At 43.5% G+C, this 19,680-nt stretch overlaps 1 protein-coding gene across 4 annotated transcripts in view; it reads left to right on the top strand.

Moving 5' to 3' along the window:
* LOC139240313 (cell adhesion molecule CEACAM6-like) overlaps positions 1 to 19,680 on the top strand; it is a 141,670-nt gene that overhangs the window by 113,733 nt on the left and 8,257 nt on the right. For 2 of the 4 annotated variants that reach the window (XM_070868784.1, XM_070868786.1), the window contains 5 exons: positions 2,844 to 3,107; positions 10,136 to 10,411; positions 10,507 to 10,764; positions 14,534 to 14,657; positions 16,115 to 16,170. In XM_070868784.1, coding sequence (XP_070724885.1) covers positions 2,844 to 3,107; positions 10,136 to 10,411; positions 10,507 to 10,764; positions 14,534 to 14,657; positions 16,115 to 16,170 — 978 coding nt within the window. Of the gene's footprint in view, positions 1 to 2,843; positions 3,108 to 10,135; positions 10,412 to 10,506; positions 10,765 to 14,533; positions 14,658 to 16,114; positions 16,175 to 19,680 lie in introns of those variants that run through there. The other 2 variants (XM_070868785.1, XM_070868787.1) reach the window with 2 other exon arrangements.

Genomic DNA, 19,680 nt, shown 5'->3' with positions numbered 1-19,680 from the left:
TTGGACCCCCACTGCTACACACTGGGGAACTGACATTGTACGCCCACCCCTACACACTGGGGAAACTGCCATTGGACCCCCACCCTTAGACACTGGGGAAACTGACATTGGACCCCCACCCTTAGACACTGGGGAAACTGACATTGGACCCCCACCACTACACAATGGGGAGCCGGACATTGGACCCTCACCCCGACACAATGAGGAAACTGACATTGGGCCCCCACCCCTACACACTGGGGAAACTGACATTGGACCCCAACCCTTACACACTGGGAAACTGACATTACATGCCCACCCCTGCACACTGGGGATACTGACATTGGACCCCCACCACTACACACTGGGGAAACTGATATTGGACCCCTACCTCGACACACTGGTGAAACTGACATTGGACCCCCATCCCTACACACTGGGGAAACTGATATTGGACCCCTACCTCGACACACTGGGGAAACTGACATTGGACCCCCATCCCTACACACTGGGGAAACTGATATTGGACCCCTACCTCGACACACTGGGGAAACTGACATTGGACCCCCATCCCTACACACTGGGGAAACTGATATTGTACCCCACCCCTACACACTGGGGAAACTGACATTGGACCCACACCCCTGCACACTGGGGAAACTGATATTGGATCCCTACCTCTACACACTGGGGAAACTGACATTGGACACCCACCCCTACACACTGGGGAAACTGACATTGGACGTCCACCATTACACACTGGGGAAACTGACATCGGACCCCACCCCTGCACAATGGGGAAACTGACTTTGGAATCCCAATACAACACAATGGGGAAACTGATATTGGAACCCACCACTACACACTGGGGAAACTGACATTGGACCCCCACCACTACACACTGCGGAAACTGATATTGGACACCGACCTCTACACACTGGGGAAACTGACATTGGACCCCCACCCCTACACACTGGGGAAACTGATATTGGACCCCACCCCTATACACTGGGGAAACTGACATTGGACCGCCACCCCTACACAATTGGAAAACTGACATTGGACCCCACCACTACACACTGGGGAAACTGACATTGGACCCGCACCCCTACACACTGGGGAAACTGATATTGGACCCCTACCGCTACACACTGGGGAAACTGACATTGGACCCCCACCCCTACACACTGGGGAAACTGATATTGGACACCGACCTCTACACACTGGGGAAACTGACATTGGACCCGCACCCCTACACACTGGGGAAACTGACATTGGACCCCTACCGCTACACACTGGGGAAACTGACATTGGACCCCCACCACTACACACTGCGGAAACTGATATTGGACACCGACCTCTACACACTGGGGAAACTGACATTGGACCCCCACCCCTACACACTGGGGAAACTGATATTGGACCCCACCCCTATACACTGGGGAAACTGACATTGGACCGCCACCCCTACACAATTGGAAAACTGACATTGGACCCCACCACTACACACTGGGGAAACTGACATTGGACCCGCACCCCTACACACTGGGGAAACTGATATTGGACCCCTACCGCTACACACTGGGGAAACTGACATTGGACCCCCACCCCTACACACTGGGGAAACTGACATTGGACCCCACCCTACACAAGGGGAAACTGACATTGGACCCCACCTTTACACACTGGGGAAACTGACATTGGACCCCCACCCCTACACACTGGGGAAACTGACATTGGACCTCCACCCTTACACACTGGGGAAACTGACATTGGACCCCCTCCCCTATACACTGGGGAAACTGACTTTGGAAGCCCACCCCTACACACTGGGGAAACTGACATTGGACCCCCACTCCTACACAATGGGGAAACTGACACTGGACCCCACCGCTACACACTGGGGAAACTCACATTGGACCCCCACCCGTACACACTGGGGAAACTGACATTGGACCCCACCGCTACACACTGGGGAAACTGACATTGGACCTCCACCCCTACACAATGGGGAAACTGACATTGGACCCCCTCCCCTATACACTGGGAAGCTGACTTTGGAAGCCCACCCCTACACACTGGGGAAACTGACATTGGACCCCCACTCCTACACAATGGGGAAACTGACATTGGACCCCACCGCTACACACTGGGGAAACTGACATTGGACCCCCACCCGTACACTCTGGGGAAACTGCCATTAGACCCACACTCCTACACACTGGGGAAACTGACATTGGACCCATATCCCTACACACTGGGGAAACTGACATTGGACCCCCACCTCTACACAATGGGAAACTGTACCCCAACCATTACATTGGAGCAGTTATTACACCTTCTTGATGTCGGTGTAGTTTAAATCAATATCAGCAAAATTAGAACTGGCAGGATTTCTGTCAGAGCATTCCCTCCCACCCATCCTGCCTTTGAATGTTGCCATGACAGAATTTGCGGAAATGAAAGGTGACATGTCTGAACCAGGTTCCGCTATGCATGGCACTCTGATACCAGACTCTCAACCTCGTAATTTCAAAGCCCAGTTAGCTAATTTGGAACTAATTTAATCTGTACCTCTCAGTAACTCACCATGTAATTACTCATCAGGACCAAGTACATGGGGGTTAACTGTAAAATGTAAGCAAATTAAAGGGCAGAAAACACACATGTGGATGATGTGACAGTAAATGTTGGTTGTTCAACTTATTGACTTCATTTTATATACGACTGCGATTGATGGTGTGTAGAAAAGACATTGGTGTGTAGTTTCTGTGGTGGTGGTGGTCTCTCCATAATTGTATAGTTCACTGCTGCTTTTCATTGTAGCATCATTCTATTACAATACATTTATGCATTTATTTTAGATGGACCGGATCTCCCCACTGTTTCCATTAACCCCGATTTACCCGTTTACATTGCTGGAAGAACCGTTACTTTCACATGTTCCACAGACTGGAGCCCAACTGCTGAACTGGAATGGTATCTCAACGATACCTCTCTTCCACAAAAAGGGCAACAACTTATCATTGCTAGCTTTACTTTGAATGACACTGGAATGTATACTGGTCAGGCCTTAAACAATTTAACAAAAAGTTACAGTGCCTCAACTAAACAAATAGCTGTAATAGGTAGGTAACACATTCCTCAAATTTACTTGTTTAGTTTGTAGTCCATTAGTGGATTGGTGAAACTGTTTCGTCATTAATTCTATTAATAAGATAAATTTGAATAGGGTATTGATCCAGAAACTACAATTCCTTGGAAGTGTTAGTGTTGTTGATAACCATGTGGATAACATTGTATTAGTTGCACTACCTAACTGCCTCTAATATTCCTGCAAACACCTTTTAAGTGTACATTTAAATCTTAACTTTTGCACTGTTGCAAAGTATGTTCTGTTCTGCAGTCATATCACATTTGCAGTAAAAGTTCAGAGATGGATTGCAAACTTTGCTGTGGGTCCTTATTTGGAAAGTAGTGTCAGACCGTAGTCAGAGGTAGTTTTGATGCTGTAATAGTATTACCCAAATCTTTACACAGCATTACCCAACTCTGGTATTGTAAGTGCTCAAAGGGTCCTTGGACCTCTTGGCCACTTTTTGAAACGTTCACAGAAATTTATTTTATTTTTTGTAATTTCAGGCACTCCTGCACATCCTTTCAAAACCTAAATTATAACATCCAGGAGGGTTCAATGCATGATTTTAAGCACAGATGCACACAAACTGTGCTGGTCAAGAGAACTCAGATAAAAGCCAGTCAATGTATACAGGATGCTGCCAGGATGGGATGTATCCTGTAGTCACCAGTCTCCTAAAGTACCATTGCAGTGTTGGAACTTATTAAACATGCAAAGTCCATATCACACATGTACTTGATTGAATCAAATATCCTATTTAGAAAATAGCAACAAATCATAACTTGAAAATCTTGATTCCACGACACCAATTAGTTTTCTGTCAGCAATAGCAACATTGCTCTCAACAGACATACAGAGACCACATTAATCTCACCAGGTGCACGTTGAGAGCACTTTCCCTCAGTATCCCTCAAGGCCCTAAAGGGACAGAAAAAGCTAACCAATACACGTTAGCAGCAGATATCATTCCTCAAGCGTAACCTTGATGTCTGCTGGATAAAGATTATCAAGATGTAAATATTCATCATTTTATTATGTGTTGATTGGTGAACTGCTGCCGGTATTATATGACATTATCTGATCAACCTGATCAATACGAATCAATTCTCCCAAAGCATGTATTTTTTAAACAAGAGAGACACTGTACCGTATATTTCATTATACCGCTCCTAAGGTAAAGCCATCTTGAACCAGACATGTGACTGTAAAGCTCCAAAATGTTATTGTTATTGTTAAGTGGTCCTGAATTTAATGAAATATTAATTGCAGTAGGGGAGGAGAAGAAGTTTTCAGATTGCTGGGTGGTTCAGCTCCAGGTCAGAATAAACCAGTAACAAATAAATGCCTGCCTCTTTTTTATACTTTGAAAACTTCGAAGTGAAACAAATTGCAAACTTTTTTTGATAGATAAATAAATGATGACCAAAATTACACTTTATCATTCTATTTACCTACCTATTCATTAAGAAAGCAATCTGGCAATTCACCACCCCGAGCAGTCGTGTGAAGTATAACATTTCACAACATCGCAAGATATTTATGGATGTAGAAGGTCTTGGGTGATCCATCCAGAAAAGATCCTAAAGTTCCCCACTGCCCATCTAATTGGTTCTTAAATGGGATCAGATTTTTATCTTCTGCTACTCTATCTGGGATTCTGGATTTCAGTTCTTAATCTGCCATTTATCAATTTCAACCTGTGTCCTCTTGGTCCTGCTCTCAACTTATTTTGAAGTACTTTTTTAAATTGATCTTTTCCATAGGATTTACCTTTCCCTATATACAATCAGATGACCTCTTTGAATTACTCTTTCAAGGCTTACCAGTACAAATGTCTTCATTGTTTCTGAACTCATCATTCCTCCCCCCACCTCCCCCACCAAAACACTCATGGGTTATCCCTGCTCTGCTTCCACCACTTGAATGTGACCCCTGTGTCTCAAGTCATTAGAACTGCACACAGTACTTGAGGTGCAGTCTGATCAGAGGACTATACCATTCGGGCATGTCTTTGTCTGACTTATATTCCATTGTTTTGAATATACAGTTCAGCATAAGCCCTATAATTATGTTCAGATCAATTCACTACCTTCAGTATCCACTTTAGTGACCATCTGTCTGTCTACTTTCACTTTGGTGACATCTTTATCCCCTTACAATACTCTACCCCCTAACAACAAAGGTTCAGTAGACTGATTCCTGGGATGGAGGAATTGATTCGGGCCCAGGGAGGGAGGGAACACTGAAAAATAAAAATCTTCGCAAAAAAAACACCAGAATACCTGCAGGGGACCCCATACAGGTAAAACGCTGAAAAAAAAATGTAAACATATTCACTAACCTTTTTTTGCAGGTCTTCTTACTTACCATCGAGGTTAGACCTGCCTCCATAGCAACGATCCTTCTCCCTGCTGCCGCCGACTCCCACCTGCACAAATATGGCAGCTCGGCGGGCAGGAGATCACTTACGTGACTTGGCCATCAGCAGGTGGTTCCCGGTAGGGCTGTTATCATAGAGCTGACCTAAGAGTCAACAATCAAAAAAAGATGGCAACCCGGGGCGCTGTCACTCTCCCCTGAGAGCGGATGCTGACCACGCGGGGCAATTTCCCCCGTGAAACATTAAACGGTCGGCGCGGGGAGGTGATGGGTCACTGCGCACGCTGATGACTTCATCGCCGATTACGCAGTAGCCCGAGGCACTAACCGTGGGGTGCTAACTGCGGGGCACGGCGCTGCCTTGGCAATGCCTGCACAAACTCCCGGACAATTTCCCGGAGTGGGCAGCGCCCCCCTCCGCCCCATTAGTGCCCCCCAGCGGCACTAACAGGGCTTTACAAAATGGGCAATGTCGCCCCCCCCCCCCCATTCTTTCCCCAAACCTGCCTTGGAATCTCACATCTTTGAGCTAAGTCAATAGTCTTTTGTGTGGAACTTTACCAAATGTCGTTTGCAAGCCATTTCATAATCTACTTCACATGCAGCTTCCTCAATGTTAAGGAGTTTGGTCAGGCAGCAATTTCCCCCTTCTGAATTCATGGTGACTGTTGTTTTCAGCTTTATTATTCAGAAATAATGCTGGTTTTTCTGATAATTCGATTTGGTATATGGCGCTGAAGTTGACTATCCATTGACTGTTCCTGACAGCTACCAAGTTGAGCAGATTGTTAAATTTATGGTGTATTTTTTCAAGTAAACCACAAGCAGAATAGATACAGACTTTGATAAATTACAACAAATATATTTCACATCCATTCAGATTTCAGAAATTAAATAGTGAGACATCAAACTATGCTGAAATATTAATTTACAAACACCCGGGGGTGAAATTTGACTTCACTTGCAGGAAAGATGTGATTGCACTTGAGAGGGTACAGAGGAGATTTATGAGGATGTTGCATGGACTGGAGAATTTTAACCATGAGGAAATATTGGATAGGTTGGGATTGTTTTCTTTGGAACAGAAGAGCATGAGGAGAGATTTAATTGAGGTGTGTAAAATTATGAGGGACCTAGATAGAGTGGATAGGAAGGTCCTAAAAATTTTCACCCAAAGGTTGATGAGGGTCTGGAACTCACTGCCTGAAAGAATGGTAGAGGCAGAAACCCTCATCACATTTGAAAAGTACTTTGATGTGTATTTAAAGAGCTGTAACCTATGGACCAAGTGGGATTATGACTGGCACGGGCACAATGGACCGAATGGCCTCCTTCTGTGTCGTAATTTTTTGATGATTCTATGATTCAATGGAACTGCATCTTGGACAAAGCGTATAAGTGGCGACAGATTTGCATCCCCGCCCAACTTGAATCTCACCCCCTTGATGCTTGCATGTGAAATTACTTAATTGTCATTTAGGTATAACTCGGCAAGACTATTAAACTTCTCTCCAAACTGAAATGTTTTCTTAAAATCATGTGGCATCATTAATAGCATCTTGAATCTTCATTGTTCCAGAGATAAACCTGTAAGCCTTGTTAGAATGAGCAAGGATTTAGTAGTTAGATTACAAGTTCTTGCCCAATTTTTGTGGTTATCAATTTGTCACTGTACTTACCGAAAAGCATAACTTGTTAATATTTACCCAGTGACTGGCTCAGTTTACATAGATCTATAAATGCATAGACACAAATAAAAAAAGGCCCAGATGTACACGGTCGTTCATAAGTGCCCCGCAAGTTCCATGCTTCCGCGTGCGATGCGCATTCACGAAAACCTGGATCTTGCAAGTTGTCAAAATTCAGCTTGACAGATCATACTAATCCGCAGGAAATGGACATTCACTGGCGCAGAGTTAGGCTGATTACCCAACTACTGCCCAGCAAACCGCCTTTTCCCTAGTGGTCCAGTGAGGCTTGGGCCTTTTGCAGACTGCCAGGTCGGCCTGACAATTATGCCCCGGGTTCGGTCGGCCGAAACCCTCCCTGGTGGCCCAGTGGACCGAAGTTTCAAAAGCGTGGAGGCTCTCCCCTTTCGGTGAAAGGGAGCGGCAGCGCCGCGATGACATCATTGCGGTGGTGAATACACATCACCCCCAACTTCCGCTGCTCAGTTGCTGTGACCGCCGTGTTTTTACCCCTCAGGTGTATTCACCGCCTCCCATTATAGCCGACTTCCAGATGAAAACAAAAAAAAAGCACAATTTCCCGAAAGAGTCGACCTGACTGCGCATCGTTTCAGGCGGGGGACAATTTGTACCCCCTTTACTCTTATACTCAAATCCTCTTGTAATAAATGGCAACATACTATTTGTACTTTTAAATGCTTGCTGTACCTGCATGTTAACTTTTAGTGATTCTAACACATTACATAGAAAGAATCAATCATCACAATAGTGCAATATAAAGTTTGTTGAAACTCAGTTCTGGGAACAATGATTCCACCTTGGTGCCAGGCATTCTTAGATTGTGGGGGGATTGTTCTGTCTTAGTGATGCCTTAATTCTGGCTGAGGGGGTCATTTTGATTTGGTCAGTGGCCGCAGAAAAACACAGTACACAAGGATATGGGAAAGTACTGTGAGTTGCTGTCAAACGAATCCCACAATAAAATGTTTCTCAGTTAAATATGTGCGGCTATCTTCAATTCAGGTTATAGGTTGGTGATATTAGCATAAGATGTCTCGTGATATCGCTGTCTACTACTTTAAGACAAGTGATATTTTTATTTTTAGTGGTCAACACTGCTGCTGGAATAATCTATAAAAGAATATCTTAACAACACATTGAGTGCCGAAATTATCCATTTACGCAAGACCTGTTAACACCTCTGGGAGATGCTAATGGGGCGCGAATGGGTTTTCGCCCGGGTACAGCGGTGGAGCATTGCCCTCCGGAATTGCCCACGGGGCTCGGAGCACAAATTGGCATTAGCGCCGCGGCCCACGAATATCACACCGGCACGGTGCACCAACACCTTTGCACCTCTCAGGGGAAATTGCCCCGCGGGACGCAAGTTTGGCACGGGGCAATGTCACCGATAATGGCTGGGACATCCTGGCTGCCCTTAAAGGGGAAGAGGTAGTGCGGTGGCCGGCATCTTTTTTCTGTCGGCCGACTATTCAGTCGGCCCAACAATGGCGGCCGCCAACATGCAGCCTGGCACCCCCTCTGGTGGCCCAGTGGTGCCACTAAAGTGGCTGCAGAGCTCGCAGTGGTTCTCCCCTTTAAGAGAACTGGAGGGACATTGTGACGTGTCAGTCTGATGCGGCATGTCCTTGTCACGTTGATGTGCTGAGTGTAGCGCTGAACATCATGCCCCGCGAGCACCGGCAAATGCCCTGCTCCTGCCCCGTTATCGGCACACAACATTTTTTGGCTCGAAGAGCCCACTTCCGGAACAATTAGCGGCCCGTCTTGCAGACGCTAAATTTTCTTTTAATTCGAATTATGCACCCCAAAACCGGGCATGTGGCAGTTTCACTCCCAGAAGGTGATACCAATGCCATGACTGTTTACCAACTATAAATTCTTAGCTCAATTCTTTAATCGGCAGTGTTGTCATTCTATAAAACGGATGGTGTATTTCACACTATTGTGTGGTCTGTACTTCTGCTGATAAGGGTAAATATGTGATCAATAAAAATACACTACAATGAAACAAAAATCAAGTCACCACAGATATTGTAGAAACCAACAACATAATTAGTTTGAATGGGGGAGGGGGCCATTGTCTACCACCAACTACAGATGCTGCAGAGACACCAGAACCAGTAAACTCAAAACAAATTCCCTAGAATTTAGAAAGTTAAGGAGTGATCTGATCGAAGTTGTCAAGATCTTAAGGGGAAGATAGGGTAGATAGAGAGGATTATTTCCGCTGGTTGTGGATTCTAGACTAGGGGCGTAGTCTAAAAATTAGTTCCAGACCATTCCAGATGATATTAGGAAACAATTCTACACACAAAGGGTGGTAGAAGTTTGGAACTCTCTTTCACAAATGCCAATTGATGCTCGATCAGTTGTTCATTTTAAATCGGAAATTGATAGCATTATGTTAGCCAAAGTTAGTAAGGGATATGGGCCAAAGGCAGGTATATGAAGTTTGGTCACAGATCAGCCATGATCTTACTGAATGGCAGAACAGACTCGAGGGGCTGAATGGCCTCCTCCTGTTCCTATGTTCCTATTTTCACTCAGGTGCCTCTAAAAACCAAGTTGCTCCCAAAGTGTGGCAGTATCTTTAGCCACACTTCATATTCTTCAATATTTTTCGATGTATTCCTCAACCTCACTAATTTATCACCATTTCACATGTTATTTATGTCTTTTTTAGCCGAAAAGACAATTTAAAAGCATCAGTAGCACTCATAACTGCTGATTTTATAGTTACCCATATCTCAGATTTAAATCAGATCTAGTTTGTCTGGTTTCTAATTGAACATTTGATCGAATTGGAATTAAAATCATAAAAGAAGAAAGTCGATTAATTGATGTTGACGAGTTTACTACCCGAACGACCACTGAATGGGGTGTAGAAAATGATGTAACCACATTTCCTTTTTAATTGTATTTACAGAAAGAGTTTCTAACGTCACTGTATCGGCCAACAATGCAAACCCAGTGGAAAACATGGATACCATTTTACTGACTTGTCACGCTTCGGGCTTTGTACAGTCACGGATTTGGTTTAAGAATAACCGAGCTATCCAGGATAATGACAGAATAAAAACATCTCCGGATAATGTTACACTGACTATAATCAGTGTTAACAGAAACGATTCAGCAACATATAAATGTAATGCAAGCAATGATTTTAGCAGCGACTCCGGAGATATCATCCTGCAAATTAATTGTAAGTACGCAGGGAGCTCAAAAGCACGAATTTGTATTTACTATTAGTAATTAGTTTAGTTACACAAAAACCACATTTTCTTGAATTTTTTGTAGATGGACCAAAAAACGTCGTTATTACACCCACAGGGCCAGTTTGGGTGGAGCTGGGGGAATCTCTCACACTTCACTGTTCTGCCCAATCAGTTCCAGATGGTCAATATGAATGGTACAATGGGAGCAGTCTGTTAAACAAAGGACAAACTTATAACATTGCCTCAATAAGCTCGAATCATGGTGGGAATTATACTTGTCAGGTTGATAACACAATAACCAAAAAAGGCAGCAATGCTTCCATACAGGTAATTGTAACGGGTAAGTACATGCTTCACTATATATTTCACTAAGATCTTTTTAACAGCACTGTAACTCTGTGTGTGTTTTACTTTATGAATCTATACAGTTCTTTCTAAATTAGTAATAAAAGATTGCATTTAAGATTTCTTACGACTATGATTCAAAACTGTAAGACCATTGAGGTTGGATAAGTCCTGAAAACAATACATATAACTTGAGGAATTTACTTCTTGACATGCACCTGTTAATTTAATTTCTCCATCTACATCTATAGCAACAGAAAAACCTTGGTAGCCTTGTAAGATATGCAGGGTCACAGGTCACTCACAGATACCCAAAGGGTCTTAGGAGATATAAGGCAATTTATTAAGGGAGCAATAGTTCAAATATAGTCACACACAACACACAATCAGGATAGACTTAGTCGACATGTGACCGTGACAAATAGCTGTTATTAGCCCCAATCGGATAGATGACTGGTGGCACAAACAGTTCTTATCTTCATCGTCTGCCCTGAAACCCTTTCTGGATTTTTCTTTTATTCTCTTTTTAGGGGTGGGCCTGGTGTAGGATATTGGCAGGACCATTTAACCTATGATATGTCAGATTCTTTGTCTCAACTCTTGGATGAAACCCTCCTCTTCACATCCTCCCAAGTTTGGATTCAGACATGCCATTCGTGACCTTCAGATGTCTGGAGCTGCCTGTTATCAGTTATTTATGTTCACACTGTTCAAGTTGCTTTAGCTATTGTAACATGGAATGAATCATTTAATTCTAACACCAGTCTGAAGAGGCTTTTTGATCTTGTTGTTTCTTCCAATCCACGATTACTTACAGCCTGCTCTCAAGGACAGTTTATACTGTCCATCAACCATACCAGACTGCTGTTTTACTACAGTTTCTGTTCTACTGTCTCACAAACTCAGTATTTTGCTGCAAGTTTTTTTAAATTTATTTGTTCCTGGTAAGTGCACATTGCTGGCAAGCCCACCTATCCCTATTTGCCCATGAGAAGGATGTGATAGCCTTCTTGAACCACTGTTTGGTATATCTAAGTGGCTTGCTAGACCATTTCAGAGGGCAGTTAAGATTCAACCACACTGCTGTGGGTTGGAGTCACATGTAGGCCAGACCAGGTAAGGACGGCAGATTTCCTTCTGTAAAGGACGGTAGTGAACCAGATGGGTTTTTACAACAATCTGGTAGTTTCATGGTCACCATTACTGATACAGGCTTTTTATTCCAGATTTATTTAATTAACGTCATTTAAGTTCCCCAGCTGCCGTAAAGAACATAAGAAATAGGTGCAGGAGTCGGCCATTTAGGCCCTCGAGCCTGCTCCACCATTAAATGTTAGTACGCAGTGTAATCAAACCATTGATTTGTATCTATTATTAGTGTTTATTTTATTTATACAAAAAACACATTTTCTTGAATTTTTCAGACATAGAGCAGAGAACGTTATTATTACATCCCCAGGGCCAGTTTGGGTAGAGCTGGGGAAAGCTCTTACATTTCACTGTTCTCCCCTATCAGTCCCAGTTGGTCTATATGAATAGTACAATGGGAACAGTCTGTTAAAGACACGACAAATTTACAACATTGACTCAATTAGCACGAATCATGGTCGGAATTATACTTGTCAGTTTACTAACATCATAACTAATGCAGGAAGTAATGCTTCCATACAGGTAACTGTAAATGGTAAGTACATGCTTCACTGCACGTTACATGAAAAACTTTGGACAGACTTGAAACCCTGAATGAATTTCTTTCATCTTTTAGTCTGATGGTTTGTTCGAGCTGAACGGAGGCAAGGGAATTATGTGTAAAATTTTGATTGGGGTGTATTATCCAAGGGCATGCAAACTATCCGAGACGGAATAGTCCAAATAGTGTCGTAGATAATGTAATATGATGTGTAATGTACATAATTCTTAGTCCGTGTAATCAGAATCCTGCACATTCATTATGGCTCTTGGTCTCTGTGTTACTGCTCACTTCACAATGGTGCTACTTAGTCGATCCCCGGAAATAGCTTGTCTCTCATTATCTTAAATCCACAACCGGCCTCCTTTTGTGGCTTCACTGTTCCTGCTATTTCCCCATAACATTTCAACTGTTTCTTGACCTGTTTATCTAGCTCCCTATTTGATGTTATGATTGAATTAGAATCGGTAGCCACTTATTTTCTAGATTCTAATAATCCTTTGCATGAACAATAGGTTATCTGCCCTCTAGTATATCGCTCAGGTTTATGCACAATTTACTGGTTTATAGATCAGTGACAACAGTCTTTCTCCAGCTAGACTCCTTTCACAATATTGAGCTGTTCAATTGTATCTTATCAGAAACGATCTAGTTTATGTCTCCCTGTCTCATTCATATCCTCTCATCGCTTGCATTGCTCGTGAAACCCCAAACTGGAAACCTGACGAAAGTGATGTGTCGACTCATCATCACCTCCTTGATTTTTTTATTAAAGACACATATTAACAAAACTTAGATTCATATTTGTCCCTTTTGCCGAGTTTCCAGTTGCACTACTTCTGTGGAGTTTCCAGTTGAAATCCTGCTTTTAAATATTGTGCAATGGTAACCCAACATCACTCAGTTCCTGTATCCCATACAAAATTTACCATTTAGCTGCGATTTTCCTTTCAGTTATTGGAATGGATAATCAGGAATGGTGTATAATGGGTGGTTACTCCACAATCACCATTTTTACTATTAGCAAGAACTGCAGAGAGTCATCATCATACGTGGTCCCTCGAACGAGGATGACTTGCTTCCACGAGAGTTCACAGATGTTTCAATGAAGGACCCGATGTTTCAGTCCTGAACTCCAGTTGAGGGGGTGGAAGATGCCTGTGCGTGGATTTTTTTTAACGTCTGATGACCGTTGCACATCAGCCACCACACGGGCTTGACAGAGCTAGGCCTTTATCCAGTGGCAAGGATTAACCAGGATGACTGGAGACCTGCTCTGCTGCATGGACCTAGTGCGCACACATATCGCAGTGTGGGCTGGCCCGTGCTTCCCCGGGCCCTGATTTGCCGCACCTCTACATGCCTGACACAAGGCTCCCAAAGCAAGCGCTTTACTCGGATCTCCTACACAGCAAGCGAGCCCCAGGTGGGCAGAGGAAATGTTTCAAGGACACCCTCAAAGCCTCCTTGATAAAATGCAATGTCCCCACCGACACCTGGGAATCCCTGGCCAAAGACCACCCTAAGTGGAGGAAGAGCATCCGGGAGGGCACTGAGCACCTCGAGTCTCGTCGCCGAAAGCATGCAGAAAGCAAGCGCAGGCAACTGAAGGAGCGTGCGGCAAACCAGTCTTCCCACCCACCCTTTCCTTCAACAATTGTCTGCCCCACCTGTGACAGAGATTGTAATTCCTGTATTGGACTGTTCAGTCACCTGGGAACTCACTTTGAGAGTGGAAGCAAGTCTTCCTCGATTTTGAAGGACTGCCTATGAAGTCAACATGCAGAGAGTAACTAGATGCGTATGGTGGAATCAACTGCATAGGGACTGAACCAGCATGTCGGTCATGGAGTTGCCCAGAGTTATATCTGAAAGGGAGAATATTAGATGTGAAGGATTCAGCTATTGACCCATTTTATTCATTGTAACCAGTCAAACTTGGAAACAGTCAAACACTATGACAATAAGATCTGAACTATATATTTCTCTTACCATTCCACATTGCTAGCGTAGTGCAATTGTATCTGGTGTGGGAACATTATTGTTCATTAATTGGTCTGATTTCGTTTTTCAGATCAAACCAGTCGGGACAATAACATGAGCAGTGGCGCCATAGCAGGGATAGTGATTGCTGCAATTCTTACTGTGGGTTTGATCAGTGGGATCAGTGCATGGTCGGTCAAAAGGAAAGCCGGCGGGTAAATATAGTATTGACATTTTATCTGCACATTTAATAGTTTCGTCAAAGCCCAGTGAATTGACTTTAAGTAGGTTAGTAAAATCTGTTTCCAAATATTTGTATATCACAAATGCTTGTAGTTGAAGACATGTTTCCACAGTAAATATTAATTGTTGTTTCCGGATTGATACCAAGCTGCCTCTATAAACTCCTTACACTGTAATTACACCCTCCCTGCACTGTTGGTGCTCCAGTGCCTTAGCTTTGCGTCTCCAATTCCTGAAGCTGTCGTACAGAGAAACGTCGAGGTTTCTACCAATTTTAATCTGCTTCCAAAATAGCCCTATATTTTGATATTTGACTATAAACAATAATTTACATGTTAGCTTACAAATAGGGACACAATGTAGGGCTTCATAATGTTAACCTGATTAATATCTCCATCTCCTGATCCAATTATTTGCCATGATCATCATAGGCAGTTCCTCGGAATCGAGGAAGACTTGCTTCCACTCTTAACATGAGTTCTTAGGCGGCTGTACAGTCCAATACGAGAACCACAGTCTCTGTCACAGATGGGCAGATAGTCATTGAGGGGAAGGGTGGGCAGCGAGCCTCGTTGTCCACATGCTCCTTCTGCTGCCTGCGCTTGATTTCTGCATGCTCTCGGCGACAATACTCGAGGAGCTCAGCGCCCTCCCGGATGCACTTCCTCCACTTATGGCGGTCTATGGCCAGGGACTCCCAGGTGTCACTGGGGATGTCACACTTTATCATGGAGGCTTTGAGGGTGTCCTTGTATTGTTTCCTCTGCCTGCCTTTGGCTTGTTTGCCGTGGACGAGTTCCGAGTGGAACGCTTGCTTTGGGAGTCTCGTGTCTGGCATGCGAATAATGTGGCCTGCCCAGCGGAGCTGATCAAGTGTGGTCAGTGCTTCAATGCTGGGGATGTTGGCCTGGATGAGGTCACTAATGTTTATGTGTCTGTCCTCATAGGGGATTTGTAGGATCTTGCGGAGACATCGCTGGTGGTATTTCTCCAGCGACTTGAGGTGTCTACTGTACATGGTCCACGTCTCTGAGCCATACAGGAGGGCGGGTATTACTACGGCCCGGTAGACCATGAGCTTGGTGACAGTTTTGAGGGCCTGGTCTTCAAACACTCTTTTCCTCATGCGGCCGAAGGCTGCACTGGTGCACTGGAGACGGTGCTGGATCAGTCTGTCAAACAGGATTCCAACTCACTATCTTTCATTTTAATAGAACTCTCCCACTCTTCACTCAAAGTCTGGACTCCTGACGTGGAGAGCAACTCGTATTCATGAAATTTTCTGCTCCCCGTCAGAATAAAACAGTTTTCATTAATAATTGGCCATGAATTAATATAATTTTTGTTGCAGATCATGTTTAATGAACTATTGCAATAACATATACTGCTGAAAAGTTCACGTTTTGTGCATTCTGCAACATTTATTTAGGATGAGCGGTCAAGCGCAGGGGCAAAATGATGCGAACATTAGTTCACCAGTTAACGGTAAGTGAAATACTTGAGCATTTCCAGGCTGCTGTGCCAATGCAGGTTGTAACAGTTTTTCTTGATTTGAAATTAACTTAACTGACTATATATCATACAGATTTTGAAGCTTTATCCTGGCACCTAAATGAACAGTAGCTAAAGGAAGATAAACTTGGATTTATATAGCGCCTTTCACAACCATCGGACTTCTCAAAGTGCTTTACAGCCAATGATGTACATTTGGAGTGCAGCCACTGTTGTAATGAGGGAAATATTCAGGCAACAATATCCGTTTTATGCTTTGCAGATGAAGTAATTGCAGAGCATGCTTAATGCTAGTTTGAACAAAAAAATTACATAGAATTGCATGGAGCATATAGCACAGAAATAGTCTGTGCTCGCGGTGATGCTCCACTTGAGCTTTCTCCCATTCTTCCTTATCTGACTCAATCAGCATAACTCTCTATTCCCCGGGCTTTCACATGCTTCCCGTTAGATGCAATAAGCATGTTTAGCCCAGTGTTCTGTTTAGCATACCTTTTCAACACAAGACAAAGATGCGAATGGTGAAAGGAAACAAACCTTTAATCAAATTACAACTGAATGAAAATCCATTTACTTTGATAAGGTCCAATCTCTGTTTCTCTATCCATGAACAAAATGTTGAATCATTGTGGGTGGAGATTAGAGATAGTAAGAGGAAAAAGTCACTGGTGGGCGTAGTTTTTAGGCCCCCAAATAATAACTTCACGGTGGGGCGGGCAATAATCAAGGGAATAATGGAGGCATGTGAAAAAGGAACGGCAGTAGTCATGGAGGATTTTAACCTACATATCGATTGGTCAACTCAAATCGCACGGGGTAGCCTGGAGGAGGAATTCATAGAATGCATACGGGATTGTTTCTTAAAACAGTATGTAACAGAACCTACAAGGGAGCAAGCTATCTTAGATCTGGTCCTGTGTAATGAGACAGGAAAAATAAACGATCTCCTAGTAAAAGATCCTCTCGGAATGAGTGATCACAGTATGGTTGAATTTATAATACAGATTGAGGGTGAGGAAGTTGTGTCAGAAACGAGCGTACTATGCTTAAACAAAGGGGACTACAGTGGGATGAGAGCAGAGTTGGCTAAAGTAGACTGGAAACAGAGATTAAACGGTGGCACAATTGAGGAACAGTGGAGGACTTTTAAGGAGCTCTTTCATAGTGTGCAACAAAAATATATTCCAGTGAAAAAGAAGGGCGGTAAGAGAAGGGATAACCAGCCATGGATAACCAAGGAAATAAAGGAGAGTATCAAATCAAAGACCAATGCGTATAAGGTGGCCAAGGTTAGTGGGAAACTAGAAGATTGGGAAAATTTTAAACAACAGCAAAGAATGACTAAAAAAGCAATAAAGAAAGGAAAGATAGATTTCGAAGGTAAACTTGTGCAAAACATAAAAACAGATAGTAAAAGCTTTTACAGATATATAAAACGGAAGAGTGACTAAAGTAAATGTTGGTCCCTTAGAAGATGAAAAGGGGGATTTAATAATGGGAAATGTGGAAATGGCTGAGACTTTAAACAATTACTTTGCTTCGGTCTTCACAGTGGAAGACACAAAAACCATGCCAAAAATTGCTGGTCACGGGAATGTGGGAAGGGAGGACCTTGAGACAATCACTATCACTAGGGGGGTAGTGCTGGACAGGCTAATGGGACTCAAGGTAGACAAGTCCTCTGGTCATGATGAAATGCATCGCAGGGTATTAAAAGAGATGGCGGAAGTTATAGCAGATGCATTCGTTATAATCTACCAAAATTCTCTAGACTCTGGGGAGGTACCAGCGGATTGGAAAGCAGCTAATGTAACGCCTCTGTTTAAAAAAGGGGGCAGACAAAAGGCAGGTAACTATAGGCCAGTTAGTTTAACATCTGTAGTGGGGAAAATGCTTGAAACTATCATTAAGGAAGAAATAGTGGGACATCTAGATAGGAATAATGCAATCAAGCAGACGCAGCATGGATTCATGAAGGAGAAATCATGTTTAACTAAATTACTAGATTTCTTTGAGGATATAACAAGCATGGTGGATAGAAGTGTACCGATGGATGTGGTGTATTTAGATTTCCATAAGGCATTCGATAAGGTGCCACACAAAAGGTTACTGCAGAAAATAGAGGTACGCGGAGTCAGAGGAAATGTATTAGCATGGATAGAGAATTGGCTGGCGAACAGAAAGCAGAGAGTCGGGATAAATGGATCCTTTTCGGGTTAGAAATCGGTGGTTAGTGGTGTGTCACAGGGATCGGTGCTGGGACCACAACTGTTTACAATATACATAGATGACCTGGAAGAGGGGACAGAGTGTAGTGTCACAAAATTTGCAGATGACACTAAGGTTAGTGGGAAAGCGGGTTGTGTAGAGGACACAGAGAGGCTGCAAAGAGATTTGGATAGGTTAAGCGAATGGGCGAAGGTTTGGCAGATGGAATACAATGTCGGAAAGTGTGTGGTCATCCACCTTGGGAAAAAAAACAGTAAAAGGGAATCTTATTTGAATGGGGAGAAATTACAACATGCTGAGATGCAGAGGGACCTGGGGGTCCTTGTGCATGAATCCCAAAAAGTTAGTTAGCAGGTGCAGCAGGTAATCAGGAAGGCGAATGGAATGTTGGCCTTCATTGCGAGAGGGATGGAGTACAAAAGCAGGGAGGTCCTGCTGCAACTGTATAGGGTATTGGTAAGGCCGCACCTGGAGTACTGCATGCAGTTTTGGTCACCTTACTAAAGGAAGGATATACTGGCTTTGAAGTGGGTACAGAGACGATTCACTAGGCTGATTCCAGAGATGAGGGTGTTACCTTATGATGAAAGATTGAGTAGACTGGGTCTTTACTCGTTGGAGTTCAGAAGGATGAGGGGTGATCTTATAGAAACATTTAAAATCATGAAAGGGATAGACAAGATAGAGGCAGAGAGGTTGTTTCCACTGGTAGGGGAGGCTAGAACTAGGGGGCACAGCCTCAAAATACGGGGGAGCCAATTTAAAACCGAGTTGAGAAGGAATTTCTTCTCCCAGAGGGTTGTGAATCTGTGGAATTCTCTGCCCAAGGAAGCAGTTGAGGCTAGCTCATTGAATGTATTCAAGTTACAGATAGATAGATTTTTAACCAATAAGGGAATTAAGGGTTACGGGGAGAAAGCAGGTAAGTGGAGTAGAGTCCATGGCCAGATCAGCCATGATCTTATTGAATGGCGGAGCAGGCTCGAAGAGCTAGATGGCCTACGCCTGTTCCTAATTCTTATGTTCTTATTTCCCTGTGATGGTCTCAGCATGCAGAGACTTGTGCAGTCCTTGTATCAGCTCAGGGGCTGATAGATTTTTACAGAGATACAGAATGAACAAGGAGATGGAAACTTTCCTGAAGCTAAAACATTGATTTTGTTTATTCATTGGGTGCTCGACTAACACTCAAATTATGAAGAATTGGGGTAAGTTTGCCATTCTGCCGCAGCATAAAAGTGGTGATATCTGGAT

This window comes from Pristiophorus japonicus, chromosome 31 (genome assembly GCF_044704955.1).
Source record: "Pristiophorus japonicus isolate sPriJap1 chromosome 31, sPriJap1.hap1, whole genome shotgun sequence".
Lineage (NCBI taxonomy): Eukaryota > Metazoa > Chordata > Chondrichthyes > Pristiophoridae > Pristiophorus > Pristiophorus japonicus.
This window is presented reverse-complemented; position numbering and strand designations above follow the sequence as displayed.